This window comes from Hyla sarda, chromosome 5 (genome assembly GCF_029499605.1).
Source record: "Hyla sarda isolate aHylSar1 chromosome 5, aHylSar1.hap1, whole genome shotgun sequence".
NCBI lineage: Eukaryota > Metazoa > Chordata > Amphibia > Anura > Hylidae > Hyla > Hyla sarda.
The window spans coordinates 358163430-358181302 of NC_079193.1; the positions used below are offsets into that span (position 1 = coordinate 358163430).

Genomic DNA, 17873 nt, shown 5'->3' on the forward strand with positions numbered 1-17873 from the left:
AGAGGAGAACTCAGCTCCGTGCAGCTAGAGTGTCAGCCAATAGGGAGAGAGGGGCGTGCCTGGAGCAGAGGCACTAACTAATAGGTCCCTCCTAACTGAAATTCGCGCCCACGGCGCTGATTGGAGGCTACTTCGCGCCTCTGAAGAGCTCCGACCATGCTGTGGGCGGAGCTATGAACTGCCGAGAAGAAGCAATAATGGTGCCCGCTCCTTGTCCCGAGCGCACATGTCAGCCGCATATGTGCTCGGGGGAACAGAGCGGGCGGCCTGTATGCTGGCAGAGACTGCCGGAGAAAATGAAAGTAAGCCAGCGCCGAGAGCGCCAGGCCCGTACTAGCGCCGCGGCTGTCAGCCGCATATAAGGCGCTGCGTGAGAAGAGAAAATGAGCCGGGGCTGAGAGTGTCCGGCCCGAACCAGCGCCGCGGCTGCCAGCCGCATAGAAGGCGTTGGCGGAGAATGAGAAAGTAAGCCGGCGCTGAGAGCGCCAGGCCCGTACCGGCGCCGCGGCTGACAGACGCATATAAGGCGCTGCACGTACACACACACACACACACATACAGTGAAAAGCACACACACATACAGTGAAGTGTCCCATAAAATTACATGCCCCCAGAAATGCCACTGCTCCACATGCCCCCTGAAATGCCCCTGCTCCCAGAATAAAAAATCCAGCCCCTGTATAAGCCAGCCCCATAACCCTAAAGGTGGGCAAAAAACAGGGGGTCTCCAGAGGTTGCGAGTCCGTACCTAAGGAGAAAAGGGGGGGAAAGTACTTACCTCAGTCAGAAGAACTTACCTAATGGAGTCTTCAGTGAAGTCTTCAGTCAGCTTTAGTTACCTGAATCACGCCTAGCTGCTATGCGCGAGGTAGGCGAGCAGGGAAATAGGGGGACCCGAACCCATGAGGTACCAACCCAAGCGCTGACCGTTGGCGAGGGGGGGTGAACAGCGCATATACGCAATGTCTGTGCCCCCTTACTCGCAATGGGGAAACAGGGAACCGGAGTCAGAGTCCCCACCTGAAGACAGAAAAGAAAAAGGAATAAAAAACTAACACGTCCCTATACTAGGAAAACAAAAAAATCAGAAGACCTGGTCTGGAGAATTCCAGACCATGTCCACCTCCTCAGACACTAAGCTTAAATGGACTAGCTCAGAGCCTGAAGGCGGGTATATCCTGCTGGGAGGAGCCGACTTTTTTTTATTACCATAGTGTCACACCTCCTAGAGACAGCAGCATACACCCACGGTCTGTGTCCCCCAATGGAGCCGATAGAGAAAATTTTATATTGAAGTCTATGGGAACTGGATGTTCAAAAAAAACTTATCAGTTATTGTCAGGTTTTTTAACATCCGTTTTTTGTACTGAGCATGCTCAGTACAGCTTTACAAAAAAAGGGTTAAAAACCTGATAAAAAAAAACCAGATGTAACTGGTAATAACGGATGAACAATGTCAGTTTTTTTTAAGAAAAAAAACATAAAAAATTATGGATGATGGTCATCCATTTTTGTTTTTTTCATCCGTTATTGTATAATAACGGCAGTAAAAAAGCAAGATGATACCTTTAGTGTGAAAGCGGCCTTAAAGGGGGTTCTCCAGTGAGTGTAGATCGTCAATGTTTTATGGGGTTTGTTTGTTTTTGTAAAACGTATTTTAGAATAAAAACAATCTGACTTATAAACAAAAAGAAAAAGAAAACTTTCCCTTTGAAGGGGTACTCCGGTGGAAAACATTTTTTTTTTTAATCAACTGGTGCCAGAAAGTTAAACAGATTTGTAAATGACTTCTGCTTAAAAAAAATCTTTATCCTTCCAGTACTTATTAACTGCTGAATACTAGAGAAAGTTCTTTTGTTTTTGGATTTATTTTCTGTCTGACCACAGTGGTCTCTGCTGACACCTCTGCCCGTATCAGGAACTGTCCAGAGTAAGAGCAAATCTCGATAGCAAACCTATCGTGCCAGCAGTGTCAGCAGAGAGCACTGTGGTCAGAAAAAAAAAAAAAGAAATCCAAAAACAAAAGAACTTTCTCTGTAATATACAGCTGCTAAGAAGTACAGGAAGGATACAGTTTTTTTTAATAGAAGTAATTTACAAATCTTTTTAACTTTCTGGCACCAGTTGATTGAAAAAAAAAAAAGAAAGAAAAAAAGGTTTTCCACCGGAGTACCCCTTTAAGGCAGTGTTTTCCAAACATTGTGTCTCCAGCTGTTGCAAAACTACAACTCCCAGCATGCCCGGACAGCCTTTGGCTGTCCGGGCATGCTGGGAGTTGTAGTTTTGCAACAGCTGGAGACACAATGTTTGGATTACATCTCACCCTTTTCCCTGTATATTTTAAACGTGTACAACAATGACGCACATGTACATCTTTGACCATGTATTTTGGGGTGTAACGTGTGCCTAGAATTATGCCACAAAAACTGTAGTGTGAACCCGGCCTAAAAAAAATTAACCATTTACTCGCTGCATTAATATTTAGACTATAGAGTTGTTTTCCCAACCTGTTTGTCTTTGAGATCAGCCTCCGTTTCCATCAGCCTCCAGAACATCTGTTCTTCCAGGTCGGCCTTCTTCCTGTTTGCATCGTGTTCTCCTTTCACTTCTTGCCTCTCGGCCTCCAGCTCTTTAGCCAATTGCTACACACAAATTTTAATGAGATTTATTTTTTATTTATTAAATTATTATTTTTTTAATTATTATTATAATGATAGATTTTTTATAATTATTATTATATTTTATTTTTTTTAAATACAAAGCAAAAATAGTCCCTATTATTATTATTATTATTTTTTTTAATACAAAAGCAAAAAAAGTCCCAATTATTATTATTTATATTATTATTATTTTTTAAATACAAAGCAAAAATAGTCCCAAACTAGTGACGACTGTGGTCACACAGCCGTACCTGTTCATAGAAGCGTCTCTGAGCCTCCAGCTCCATCTGCCGGATCTCCACATCTTGGACCACAGTGGCTGTCTCCCTTTCCCGTATACACATCTTCCGTTCGATCTCATCGTCCAGGCGTCTTAGTTCGATTTTCCTCTGATCCTGCTGGTATTTCATGAAACGTCTCCTCGCTGCCTCTAGGAGCTGAAGTTCCTTCAGTTTCAGTTCTCGCTTTACAGCTGCCAGCCTGGCAAAAAACCAAGGATTCATTTTTACTTATAATTTCTATTATTGGGGTCCCTGTTGCATGGTGGTGGGGTAGGCAAGGCCCCAATAAACTAGCAGTGTCCAACCTCTACCACAGTGTTTCCAAATCAGTGTGCCTCCAGCTGTTGCAAAACAACAACTCCCAGCATGCCCGGACAGCCGCTGGCTGTCCGGGCATGCTGGGAGTTGTAGTTTTCCAACAGCTGGAGGCACAGCGGTTGGGAAACACTGGGGTCGGTGTTACTGCAGACACTTTACCTTTGCCTTTGCTGCAGGAGCCTTTGTTCCTCCTCGATAAGAAGCTGACGCCTCTGCTGTTCTGCTCCTCGGAGAAGCTCTTGTTGCTGGTACCAGGCTTCATCATCGGCGCGACGTCTCAAAGCCTCGGCCTCCATTTCATGGGACATTTGTCTGCAGATGACAACATTAAAAAAAAAATAACTATACATATGAATACTATACTATGAATTTTAAAGTAGCAGTCTGGAAATTTTGTTTTCCTTATATAGTGCAGCATAGGCTATTTTTAGAGATCAATGTAAAGGGTTCTTGTGTATGCCTTGTACTTACCTGTTTTAGCTGATGCAGCAGGCATGGGATTTTAGCTATATTGATTCTATTTAAATCGCTGACATTTTCTAATGCTGCCTACGTTTTGCACAAATTCTCTGACTTTGCAAAGAGAGGGGGTGGAGTCTCATCACTGTACCTGGAAATCTATTTAGGCTGCTGGCACCGGAGGTCACCAAGGTGAACTGATTAGACTAATAATGTGGATGGGATAAGTTCACATTATGTGCACTTTTGATGCATTTTCTAACTCAAAGTGTGTTTTTCAGAGAAATATTAACGTGTATTAGGGCTGGGCGGTATACCGGTTCTTACCGAATACCGACATTTTTGTGCTGCACGATATGAATTTTAACCCATACAGCAATACCGATTGGGCCCCTCCCCCTCGGGAATGAATGAATGAGCCCAGTGCTGCACCGTCCCCACATCAGGGAACTAATCACAAGTCACCCGCGAGCGCTGTTCTGCCCCCCAATTAATTATCAGCCCAGCGCTATCCCCATCAGGGTAAATACTGATATGTCACCCGCATGTGCTGCCCTCCTCATCCTCATGTTTGTTGCGGCCGCCGGCGCTGACACTCTATACCAGGGGTCTTCAACCTGCTGACCTCCAGATGTTGCAAAACTACAACTCTCAGCATGCCCGGACAGCCGTTGGCTGTCCGGGCATGCTGAGAGTGGTAGTTTTGCAATATCTGGAGGTCGACAGGTTGAAGACTACTGCTCTATATTGTGTGGTATCCCTATGCCCGGGCTGCAAAAAATAAACAAAATAAACTTTAACTCACCTCCCGTTGGTCCGGTACTGGCCTCATCTGCTTCCTAGTGAATGGAACGCCGGAGAGCAGTCAGCCTATCACCGGCCGCAGCGATGTTCCGCCTCGGCCACCGATAGGCTGAGCCCAATGTCATGTAAGAAGCTGCCCAGAGCTTCTTACATGATAGTGGGCTCAGCCTATCAGCGGCCGAGGTGGAACATCGCTGCGGCCGGTGATAGGCTGACGGCTGTCCGACGTTCCCGTCCCTAGTGTAAGGCCGACGTCGGAACATGCGTGAGTTTATTTTGTTTACCTTGTGTCTGCGCTGGCAACAAACAGCACGAGGAGGGCTGCGGGTGACATGTGAGTATTTACCCTGATGGGGGCAGCGCTGGGCTGATAATTTTTGTTGGGGTGGGGGCAGAATAGCGCAGCGCTGGGCTGATAATTAATTTGGGGGGGGGGGGGAGGAAATAGTTATATACCGTGGAACCGCCGAAAGTTACAAAAATACCGTGATACGCAGATTTGGTCATACCGCCCAGCACTAATGTGTATCATTTGATGTTTATTGCTACACTGATATTGACCGCATTATCGGTTTAAATCTACCGAGACATATCTGCATATATAGGACCACTGTTTCCTTTCCATATGTTTTTTTTTGTTTTGGGGGTGGGGGTGGGGGCTCATATAAGTATTAGACCCCTTGGTTCATGGGATATAATCTTATATCTGTAATCCATGATTATCTTGCCGTTTGTAATACTTCCCTGAGGACGTCGTCATAACAGACAATAGAAACGCGTTGGAAGTTAAGGTTGTCCATTTGGGATAACCTTGATGTACCGTGAAGTCCCGTTTGACGCATCCTGGGAACTCCGGTATTCAGATAATCTATATGGTCTCTTTTTTAACCAATTTTTGTTTTTTGTATGGCATACTCTCCTCACTCAGTCTCACTACATTATTGTTTGAGTTTTTAGAGAGACAAGATTAAAAGATATATTTAAGCACCTCTTTCACTAGTATTGATCTACTGGTGTTACCCAGTTCTGAATAAATCAGATAGTGCTATTGGGCTAGTGATGGTCAGTGTGCATGATATGGGCAAAAACTAAACAAAACCTGGAGCGCTTCTTTCAGAGGGTATTCCCATCTTACAATGTGACAGGATACCACTGCGACATGCCATTGACTAGTAGCGCTCCAGTATATTCCAGATTTTTTAATATAAATATTGGAAAAATTTTGCAAAAAGTAGATTTTTCTACACTTACCGGTAAAATCTCTTTCTCGAAGGATCCATTGGGGGGACACAGACCGTGGGTGTATGCTGCTGTCTCTAGGAGGTGTGACACTATGGTAACAAAAAAAGTTGGCTCCTCCCAGCAGTATATACCCGCCTTCAGGCTCTAAGCTAATCAGTTTAAGTTCCAGAGCAATAGGAGGAGACCATCAGGTCAAAGAAGAACCCAAAACTGTCCGAGAACCAGAAGAAAGAACATAACTGAACACACCCTTGGACAGAGAACCAAAGGAACCCCAAAAAGGGCGGGAGCTGTGTCCCCTAATGGATCCTTCAAGAAAGAGATTTTACCGGTAAGTGTACAAAAATCTCCTTTTCTCTATCGGCTCCATTGGGGGACACAGACCGTGGGACGTACCAAAGCCATCCCTTGGGTGGGCAGATAAGTAGTCAGGCAGACGGTAGAGCCACTGCCGCCTGCAACACTTTAAGACCCAGACTAGCATCAGCCGATGCGAAGGTATGAACTTGGTAAAACCTCGAGAAAGTGTGCAAAGACGACCAGGTAGCCGCCTTGCAAATCTGCGAGGCCGAGGATCTATTCTGGAGAGCCCAGGATGCCCCAACAGAACGGGTAGAATGAGCCACAACCCTGAAAGGAGGAATCTTCCCCTTACAGCGATAGGCTTCCGAAATGGCGGACCGAATCCACAGAGAAATGGTGGCCTTGGAAGCAGGTTGTCCCTTGCGACGACCTTTCGTAAGAACGAAAAAGGAATCACACTGACGAAACAAAGAAGTGATGGAGAGATAAGACCGAACAGCCCGAACTACATCCAGCTTGGGAAGAGAAACCGCGGGCCCACAAAACCGCGGTCTCAACCGCCACGCCATCAAATGCAGCGACTGTAAATTGGGATGGCAAAGAGGACCCTGAGAGAGCAGATCCGGGCGGAGCGGAAGGCGCAGTGGAGCGTCGTCCAGGAGCCTGACTACGTCGGCGTACCACGACCATCGGGGCCAGAATGGCGGGAATGTCCTCTGCCTTGAGCTTCCTCAGAACCCTGGGAAGGAGCAAAAGGGGAGGGAACAGACAGGGTAGGGCAAACCCCGCCCAAGGAATCACTAGGGCGTCCACAGCCAGGGCCTCAGGGTCCCGGGACTTGGACACAAAAGGAAGGATCTTCCCGGGACGCAAAGAGGTCCACGTCCGGAATGCCCCAGAGGTCGCAGAGCTGCGCGAAGACCTCTGGATGAAGCGACCACTCGCCGGGGTCGGGAGAGGACCGACTGAGGAAGTCCGCTTCCCAGTTGAGCACCCCCGGAATGTGAATCGCTGAAATGGCCGGAACCTGGCTCTCCGCCCAGGTGAGAATCTTGGTCACCTCGGCCATGGCTGCCGAGCTGCGAGTGCCAACCTGCCGATTTATGTACGCCGCGGCCGTGGCGTTGTCTGACTGAACGCGGACAGGATGGGACTGAAGACTCCAAATGAAGAAGACAAAGAAGAATCGCCCGTAATTCCAATATGTTTACCGGAAGAAGGGCCTCATGGGGGGACCAGAGGCCCTGAACCGTCCAATCCCTGAACACGCCGCCCCAGCCCGACAGGCTGGCATCCGTTGTAACAACCTGCCAGTGAAGGGGAAGAAACGACCGCCCTTGGAGAAGAAGGGGGGAGCGGAGCCACCAGAGCAGAGACTGGCCGAACCCTGCGAGGGAGAACAATCTGACGATCAAGGGACAGGGGGGACCTGTTCCATCGGGAGAGAATCGCCAGCTGAAGGGGGCGGTAATGAAACTGAGCAAAAGGTACGGCCTCCATAGTTGCCACCATCCGACCTAGTACCTCCATACAAGTGCGGATGGAGACTGATACCTGGGTCCGAAGGGAGCGGACCCCCGACCGGAGCGCCAGACATTTGTCCGGCGGAAGACAAACTCGGGCAGAGGCCGTGTCGAATCGAAGTCCCAGGAAGGTCAGAGACTGGGTAGGACGGAGGACTGACTTGTCCTGGTTGACCATCCACCCGAAGCGAGTCAGTGTGGAGAGTGACGTCCAGATTCTCTAGAGTCTGGGCTCTGGTTGGAGCCTTGATGAGAAGGTCGTCCAGATAGGGAATCACTGAGATTCCCCTCGACCGTAACAGGCCCATCACCGGCGCAAGGATCTTTGTAAAGACCTGAGGAGCCGTGGCTAGACCGAAGGGAAGGGCTATGAATTGAAAGTGCCCCTCTGGAACCGCAAAGCGGAGGTACCGATGATGGCCTGGGAATATCGGCACATGGAGGTAGGCGTCCTTGATGTCCACCGATGAAAGGAACTCCCCCTGTTCCAGGGACGCCACCACAGAGCGGAGAGATTCCATTCGGAAGTGGCGAATGAGAAGGTGACGGTTGAGACACTTGAGGTCTAAGATTGGTCGCACAGAACCGTCCTTCTTGGGGACCACAAAAAGATTTGAATAGAAACCCTGAAACCGCTCCCCTGGAGAAACGGAAACGATAACCCCCTGGAGAGGCAGAGATTGGAGAGCCGCTCGAAATTGCTGCGCCAGAGAAGGAGACCGGGGGGCCCGGGGGCGAAAAAAGCGATCCCTCGGAAGGGAGGCGAATTCAATTCGGTAACCACTGGACACCACGTCTCTGACCCAGGAGTCCTGAATTTGTGAAATCCAGATGTCTCGAAAAAGCAAGAAACGACCTCCCACCCGAGAAGAAACCGCGGGTGGAGGCCTCACTTCATGCAGAAGTGGGTTTGCGGTTGCCTAATTTGGGCACAAAGCGGCCGGACCGGTTTGAGTCTGACTTCCAAGACGGGCGTGCCCAGAACGAGGGAGCCTTCTTGTCCCGCAAGGGCGCCTGCCCGGACCCTCTACTGGAGCCAGAGGTCCGAAAGGGCCGAAAGGAAAAGGACTTCCTTTGGGAAGCAGGTCGAGCCTTATTTTGAGGTAACAAGGAACTCTTACCTGCCGTCGCCTCAGAGATAATCTCATCAAGGCGTTTGCCAAAAAGGTGGCCACCCGAAAAGGGAAGCTAAGTGAGAGACCATTTGGAAGCGGCATCCGCATTCCAAGCTTTAAGCCACATAGAGCGGCGGAGAGCCGCTAGGTGACCCACAGCAAAGGCAGAACAACGGGCTGACTGCATGGAAGCTGTGCACAGAAAGTCCGCAGCCTTAGAGCATTGGAGAGCCAGAGCAGATAGATCCTCTGGGGGGGGATCCCGCTAAAGCATCCTGATGGCGCTTTTGGCACCACTCCGACAGGGCCTTGGACACCCATGTCGAAGATGGGAAGAAGAGAAGAGCCAGCCGCTTCAGAAGAAAACTTTGCTAAGGATTCCACCTTCTTGTTTGTGGGATCCCTGAAGGCAACGGCATCTGCCAGAGGCAGTGTAGTCGCCTTTGAGATCCGGGAGATTGGTGGATCCACTGAGGGAGGGGAAACCACCTTAGGGACAAAGTCCTTGTCAAATGGATAATGTTCTTGAATCGTCTTGTTTCCCGGAAATCTCTTTTCTGGATGTTTCCACGCAGATTCCAGAATGTCGTCAAAGTCAGTGTGAGAGCTGAACCTTTGAGGTGCTGGCTTAGCACTTTTGAAGGATACTCCTGGAGTGACCTCCGAAGATCCTGGGTCCTTTAAGTAAAAGGGGTCTCTTATGGCCGCAACCAATGAGTTCACAGTTTCAACTGAGTCCGAGTGGTCCTCTGCGCCAGATGCCAGCTCGGAAGCCTCGTCCACCAGTTCACCAGGAGAAAGTGAACGAGTAGAGGCAGTCCTGGAGGGGGGGCCACCCTGAACGGGTACGCGGCTCTGGCATGGCAGAGCAGCGACTCCGAGAATGTCCTCTGGAAGAGTGATGTTTGTGCCCAGGTGACAGGGGGGGGCGGGACCCACGAGGGGAACGCTCACGTCTATCTGAAGACTCAATGGAAGAGTCAGACGAGGCACCCCTGGCACGCTTGAGAGAGCGTGAGGAATGGGGAGACGAGGAGCGGGCACTGTCAGAGGCCCTGTGTAGGGAGGACCCCTTCAAGGCAGACGCCACTTCCCGGGAGGCCTCAGCCACCGAACGGGAGACTTGGGTCAAGTCAGCCATATACTGGGTTAGGGAAGACATCCAGGCAGGTGGAGTGGCTGAATCCACCGAGACCGAAGGGGCATCAAGGGGTACCAGGGGGTCTGGGGGAGCAGTGGAGCAGGGCAAATGGGCTCGGAAGAGCCAAGCATCTTGGTATTACAGTGCTTACAGGGAAAGTAAGTCACTGAAGTTCCAGGCTTCTGCTTAGAGGGGGGGAATAGCTCTGTGTACGGACGTTATGAGAATAAGAATAGAGAGAAACTGTCTCACCCTAGTCTGTGTCCCCTGGCAGCTGCAGTGAAGAGAGCTCCGTGCAGCTAGAGGGAGAAAAACAGGCCAGTCAATAGGAGAGGGGGGCGTGCCTAAAGCAGAGGCACTCACTAATTGGCCCCCTATGCCAGAAAATCGCACCCACGGCGCTGATTGGAGGCTGCTTCGCGCCTCAGAAGAGCTATGACCGCCCTGTGGACGGAGTTAAAACGGCCCGGGGAAGAAGCTGTAATGGCGCCCGCTCCTTGTCCCGAGCGCACATGTCATTCGCATATGCGCTCGGAGGAATAGAGCGGACGGCCGATACGTCGGCAGAGACTGCCGGCGAAAGTGAAAGTAAGCCGGCGCTCATAGCGCCCGGCCCGAACAAGCGCCGCGGCTGTCAGCCGCATATAAGGCGCTGCGGTCCTATCCCCCAACACACACACAGTGAAATGTATATAAAACATGCCACGTACACACACAGGTGTAAAATGCCCCTGAATATATGCCCCCTAAGGTGCCACTGCTCCCCCAGAATAAAGTTTAGCCCCTGTAGGAGCCATGTCCATGTCCTGAAAAGCTGTTGCAAATCCGTACCTAAGGAGAAAAGGGGAGAAGTACTTACCTCAGTCAGAAGAACTTACCTAATAAAGTCTTCAGTCAGCTTTGTTACCTGCATCACGCCTGGCTGCTATGCGCGAGCGAGGTGAGCAGGTAAATAGGGAGACACGGACCCATGAGGTACCAACCCAAGCGCTGACCGTTGGCGAGGGGGGGGTGAACAGCGCATTTACGCAATGTCTGTGCCCCCTTACTCGCACTGGGGAAACAGGGAACCGGAGTCCCTGAGTCCCCACCTGAAAACAGAAAAGAAAAGGGAATAAAAAACTAACACGTCCCTATACTAGGAAAACAAAAAATCAGAAGACCTGGTCTGGATAAATCCAGACCATGTCCACCTCCTTCAGACACTAAGCTTAAACTGATTAGCTCAGAGCCTGAAGGAGGGTATATCCTGCTGGAAGGAGCCGACTTTTTTTGTTACCATAGTGTCACACCTCCTAGAGACAGCAGCATACACCCACGGTCTGTGTCCCCCAATGGAGCCGATAGAGAAATATAAATAATTTACCTGGGAACCCAACATTTCTGTGTAGTTATATGAAAACAGTGATCACTCAACTTACAATGGTCTCAACATATAATAGTTTTAACATACAATGGTCTTTTCTGGACCATTGTAACTTGAAACCAGACTCAACATACAATGTACAGACAGTCCAGATCTGTGATACCTGTCAATGGCTGGAAGAACCGACCAATCAGAATGGGCATTCACTGGTAAACCCCTGTATTACTGAAGTGCATGCACTGACTGCTGTCTGGTAGCGCCCCCTACAGTACAGGGAGGTATTACATGTTCTGAACTCTTTACCTGTCCCAGGGTTAGCTGCTCCTTTGGACACCAGGTGAGGGCGGCTCCATATTACTTTTTTAGGACACTGTGTACTGTACAGGACCCTGAAGAAGCTCCTGTCCTCTACATAGGGAGCTGTAATCACTGTCTATGTAGAGGACAGGAGCTTCTTCAGGGCCCTGTACAGTACACACAGTGTCCTAAAAAAGTAACATGGAGCCACCCTCACCTGGTGTCCAAAGGAGCAGCTAACCCTGGAACAGGTAAACTGAAGTGCATGCACTGACTGGTGTCTGGTAGCGCCCCCTACAGTACAGGGTGGTATTACATGTTCTGTACTACACAGAACATGTAATACCACCCTGTACTGTAGGGGGTGCTACCAAACACCAGTCAGTGCATGCACTTCAGTAATACAGGTAAAGAGTACAGAACATGTAATACCTCCTCCCTGTACTGTAGGGGGCGCTACCAGACACCGGACAGTGCATACACTTCAGTAATACAGGGGTTTTATCAGTGAATGTCCATTCTGATTGGTCGATTCTTCCAAAATAAGTAGATAATATAGATAAAACAAGTCCTTACTTTTATATGTAAGGACTTGTTTTATCTATATTAGTTATCTACTTATTTTTCTTTAAAGGGGCACTCCAGTGGAAAACATTTTTTTTTATTTTTTTTTATTAACTGGTGCCAGAAAGGTAAACAGATTTGTGAATGACTTCTATTAAACAATATTTACCCTTCCAGTACTTTTTAGCAGCTGTATGCTACAGAGGAAGTTTGTTTCTTTTTTGTCTTGTCCACAGTGTTCTCTGCCGACACCTCGGTCCGTGTCAGGAACTGTCCAGAGCAGGAGAAAATCCCCATAGCAAACCTATGCTGCTCTGGACAGTTCCTGACACGGACAGAGGTGTCAGCAGAGAGCACTGTGGACAAGACAGAAAAGAAATTCAAAAAGAAAAACATTTCCTCTGTAGCATATGGCTGCTAAAAAGTACTGGAAGGGTAAAGATTTTTCTATAGAAGTCATTTACAAAACTGTTTAACTTTCTGGCACCAGTTGATTTAAAAATAAAAACGTTTTCCACCAGAGTACCCCTTTATAATCCTCACTTTTTCCTATTTTTGGATGACATTTTGGTGGCTTCAGAACCAATTCCCAGGTTTCCATAGAGTTATGGTCTCAACATACAATGGTCTCAATATACAATGGTCTCAACATACAATGGTCGTCCCAGAACCAATTAATATTGTAACTTGAGGGACCAGTGTTTGTATAAATAACAGAAGAGCGCGGTGGTGCGCAGTGACTGATCCGCTCTTACCTCTCCCGTAAGTACTCCAGCTCCTCCTGCCGGATCCGCTCCCTCTCTTGGCTCTGGTAATCCACAATAAATTTGGGGTACTTGTTGAATATGGGATACTGCCCCTTAGTGAGGGGCACAAAGTCATTTAAAAGGTTTTGTGGGTGAATTTCGGCCGGCGTGGCGTCCATAACATGGTACGCCTCTTTAATCATTGCAGTGATGTCCAGGTTATTCCGGTGATGGAAAAAATACTGAATAATAATGATAATAAAAAAAACTTTAAATACCCAAAATAAAACTCTTCACTTTTTACATATAACAAAGCAGTACACTGAATTTCCATATGCAATTTTAACCTATAGATCAGTGGTCTTCAACCTGCGGCCCTCCAGATGTTGCAAAACTACAACTCCCAGCATGCCCGGACAGCCTACGGCTGTCCGGGCACGCTGGGAGTTGTAGTTTTGCAACATCTGGAGGGCCGCAGGTTGAAGACCACTGCTATAGATCAAAGTATTCCATGAATAAAAATAAATCTGGATTATATGTTCTATCTATAGAATAGTTATGGCTGCGATTGCTTTTGTTCCTGTTCACACAGAAGAGAAAAAAAATTACCTCAACGTCTTCTCTCTGGCTGCAGTGCAGTAATGGGGAGCGTGAGCAGAGGATATACGCCACCACCGCCATCAGCAGGAAGGACGGGTGATTGGAAAATACATTGTCAAAGAGCTTCAGCCATTCTTCTCTTGTCAGCACCTCGGAGAATAGAGTCTCCAGCAGAGGCCACGCGTAAACCTACACGAGAGATCACACTGTTACATACAACCACAGAGCAATGACTAAACATTCCGGTCCACAAGAGGTGGTAGTATTATAGTAGTTATATTCTTGTATATAGGAGGCAGTATTATAGTAGTTATATTCTTGTATATAGGAGCAGTATTATAGTAGTTATATTCTTGTATATAGGAGCAGTATTATAGTAGTTATATTCTTGTATGTAGGAGCAGTATTATAGTAGTTATATTCTTGTATATAGGAGCAGTATTATTGTAGTTATATTCTTGTATATAGGAGCAGTATTATAGTAGTTATAATCTTGTATATAGGAGGCAGTATTATAGTAGTTATATTCTTGTATATAGGAGCAGTATTATTGTAGTTATATTCTTGTATATAGGAGCAGTATTATAGTAGTTATAATCTTGTATATAGGAGGCAGTATTATAGTAGTTATATTCTTGTATATAGGAGCAGTATTATAGTAGTTATATTCTTGTATATAGGAGCAGTATTATAGTAGTTATATTCTTGTATATAGGAGCAGTATTATTGTAGTTATATTCTTGTATATAGGAGCAGTATTATAGTAGTTATATTCTTGTATATAGGAGCAGTATTATAGTAGTTATATTCTTGTATGTAGGAGCAGTATTATAGTAGTTATATTCTTGTATATAGGAGGCAGTATTATAGTAGTTATATTCTTGTATATAGGAGCAGTATTATAGTAGTTATATTCTTGTATATAGGAGCAGTATTATAGTAGTTATATTCTTGTATATAGGAGCAGTATTATAGCAGTTATATTCTTGTATATAGGAGCAGTATTATTGTAGTTATATTCTTGTATATAGGAGCAGTATTATTGTAGTTATATTCTTGTATATAGGAGCAGTATTATAGTAGTTATATTCTTGTATATAGGAGCAGTATTATAGTAGTTATATTCTTGTATATAGGAGCAGTATTATTGTAGTTATATTCTTGTATATAGGAGCAGTATTATAGTAGTTATATTCTTGTATATAGGAGGCAGTATTATAGTAGTTATATTCTTGTACATAGGAGCAGTATTATAGTAGTTATATTCTTGTATATAGGAGACAGTATTATAGTAGTTATATTCTTGTATATAGGAGACAGTATTCTAGTAGTTATATTCTTGTATATAGGAGGCAGTATTATAGTAGTTATATTCTTGTATATAGGAGACAGTATTATAGTAGTTATATTCTTGTATATAGGAGGCAGTATTATAGTAGTAATATTCTTGTATATAGGAGGCAGTATTATAGTAGTTATATTCTTGTATATAGGAGCAGTATTATAGTAGTTATATTCTTGTATATAGGAGACAGTATTATAGTAGTTATATTCTTGTATATAGTAGCAGTATTATAGTAGGTATATTCTTGTATATAGGAGCAGTATTATAGTAGTTATATTCTTGTATATAGGAGCAGCATTATAGTAGTTATATTCTTGTATATAGGAGCAGTATTATAGTAGTTATATTCTTGTATATAGGAGCAGTATTATAGTAGTTATATTCTTGTATATAGGAGACAGTATTATAGTAGTTATATTCTTGTATATAGGAGACAGTATTATAGTAGTTATATTCTTGTATATAGGAGACAGTATTATAGTAGTTATATTCTTGTATATAGGAGCAGTATTCTAGTAGTAATATTCTTGTATATAGGAGACAGTATTATAGTAGTTATATTCTTGTATATAGGAGGCAGTATTATAGTAGTAATATTCTTGTATATAGGAGGCAGTATTATAGTAGTTATATTCTTGTATATAGGAGCAGTATTATAGTAGTTATATTCTTGTATATAGGAGACAGTATTATAGTAGTTATATTCTTGTATATAGTAGCAGTATTATAGTAGGTATATTCTTGTATATAGGAGCAGCATTATAGTAGTTATATTCTTGTATATAGGAGCAGTATTATAGTAGTTATATTCTTGTATATAGGAGCAGTATTATAGTAGTTAGATTCTTGTATATAGGAGCAGTATTATAGTAGTTATATTCTTGTATATAGGAGACAGTATTATAGTAGTTATATTCTTGTATATAGGAGACAGTATTATAGTAGTTATATTCTTGTATATAGGAGACAGTATTATAGTAGTCATATTCTTGTATATAGGAGACAGTATTATAGTAGTCATATTCTTGTATATAGGAGACTGTATTATAGTAGTTATATTCTTGTATATAGGAGACAGTATTATAGTAGTTATATTCTTGTATATAGGAGACAGTATTATAGTAGTTATATTCTTGTATATAGGAAACAGTATTATAGTAGTTATATTCTTGTATATAGGAGACAGTATTATAGTAGTCATATTCTTGTATATAGGAGACAGTATTATAGTAGTTATATTCTTGTATATAGGAGCAGTATTATAGTAGTTATATTCTTGTATATAGGAGCAGTATTATAGCAGTTATATTCTTGTATATAGGAGCAGTATTATACCAGTTATATTCTTGTATATAGGGACAGTATTATAGTAGTTATATTCTTGTATATAGGAGCAGTATTCTAGTAGTTATATTCTTGTATATAGGAGACAGTATTATAGTAGTTATATTCTTGTATATAGGAGCAGTATTCTAGTAGTTATATTCTTGTATATAGGAGACAGCATTATAGTAGTAATATTCTTGTATATAGGAGGCAGTATTATAGTAGTTATATTCTTGTATATAGGAGCAGTATTATAGTAGTTATATTCTTGTATATAGGAGCAGTATTATAGTAGTTATATTCTTGTATATAGGAGCAGTATTATAGTAGTTATATTCTTGTATATAGGAGCAGTATTATAGTAGTCATATTCGAGACAGTATTATAGTAGTCATATTCTTGTATATAGGAGACAGTATTATAGTAGTCATATTCTTGTATATAGGAGACAGTATTATAGTAGTCATATTCTTGTATATAGGAGACAGTATTATAGTAGCCATATTCTTGTATATAGGAGACAGTATTATAGTAGTCATATTCTTGTATATAGGAGACAGTATTATAGTAGTTATATTCTTGTATATAGGAGACAGTATTATAGTAGTTATATTCTTGTATATAGGAGACAGTATTATAGTAGTCATATTCTTGTATATAGGAGACAGCATTATAGTAGTTATATTCTTGTATATAGGAGACAGTATTATAGTAGTTATATTCTTGTATATAGGAGCAGTATTATAGTAGTTATATTCTTGTATATAGGAGCAGTATTATAGCAGTTATATTCTTGTATATAGGAGCAGTATTATAGCAGTTATATTCTTGTATATAGGGACAGTATTATAGTAGTTATATTCTTGTATATAGGAGCAGTATTATAGTAGTTATATTCTTGTATATAGGAGCAGTATTATAGTAGTTATATTCTTGTATATAGGAGCAGTATTATAGTAGTTTTATTCTTGTATATAGGAGCAGTATTATAGTAGTTATAGTCTTGTATATAGGAGGCAGTATTATAGTAGTTATATTCTTGTATATAGGAGCAGTATTATAGTAGTTATATTCTTGTATATAGGATGCAATATTATAGTAGTTATATTCTTGTATATAGGAGCTGTATTATAGTAGTTATATTCTTGTATATAGGGGCAGTATTATAGAAGTTATATTCTTGTATATAGGGAACAGTATTATAGTAGTTATATTCTTGTATATAGGAGCAGTATTATAGTAGTTATATTCTTGTATATAGTAGCAGTATTATAGTAGTAATATTCTTGTATATAGGAGGCAGTATTATAGTAGTTATATTCTTGTATACAGGAGGCAGTGTTATAGTAGTTATATTCTTGTATATAGGAGAAGTATTATAGCAGTTAAATTCTTGTATATAGAGGCAGTATTATAGTAGATATATTCTTGTATAAAGGAGCAGTGTTATAGTAGTTCTATTCTCTTATATAGGAGGAGTATTATAGTAGTTATATTCTTGTACATAGGAAGCAGTATTATAGTAGTTCTATTCTTGTATATAGGGAGCAGTATTATAGTAGTTATATTCTTGTATATAGGAGCAGTATTATAGTAGTTGTATTCTTGTATATATGGGGCAGTATTATACTAGTTATATTCTTGTATATAGGAGGCAGTATTATAGTAGTTATATTCTTGTGTATATAGGTGGCAGTATTATAGTAGTTATATTCTTGTACATAGGACACATTACAGTAGTTATATTCTTGTACATAGGAGCAGTATTATAGTAGTTATATTC

At 43.4% G+C, this 17873-nt stretch overlaps 1 protein-coding gene across 1 annotated transcript in view; it reads right to left on the reverse strand.

The window, feature by feature from the left end:
• Positions 1 to 17873, reverse strand: part of TBC1D31 (TBC1 domain family member 31) — an 88651-nt gene that overhangs the window by 21001 nt on the left and 49777 nt on the right. Inside the window, exons 14-18 of the mRNA XM_056522717.1 lie at positions 13429 to 13608; positions 12829 to 13061; positions 3419 to 3571; positions 2912 to 3140; positions 2508 to 2642 (exon numbers count right to left, since the gene is read on the reverse strand). Of these exons, the coding sequence (XP_056378692.1) occupies positions 2508 to 2642; positions 2912 to 3140; positions 3419 to 3571; positions 12829 to 13061; positions 13429 to 13608 (930 nt within the window). The remainder of the gene's footprint in view (positions 1 to 2507; positions 2643 to 2911; positions 3141 to 3418; positions 3572 to 12828; positions 13062 to 13428; positions 13609 to 17873) is intronic.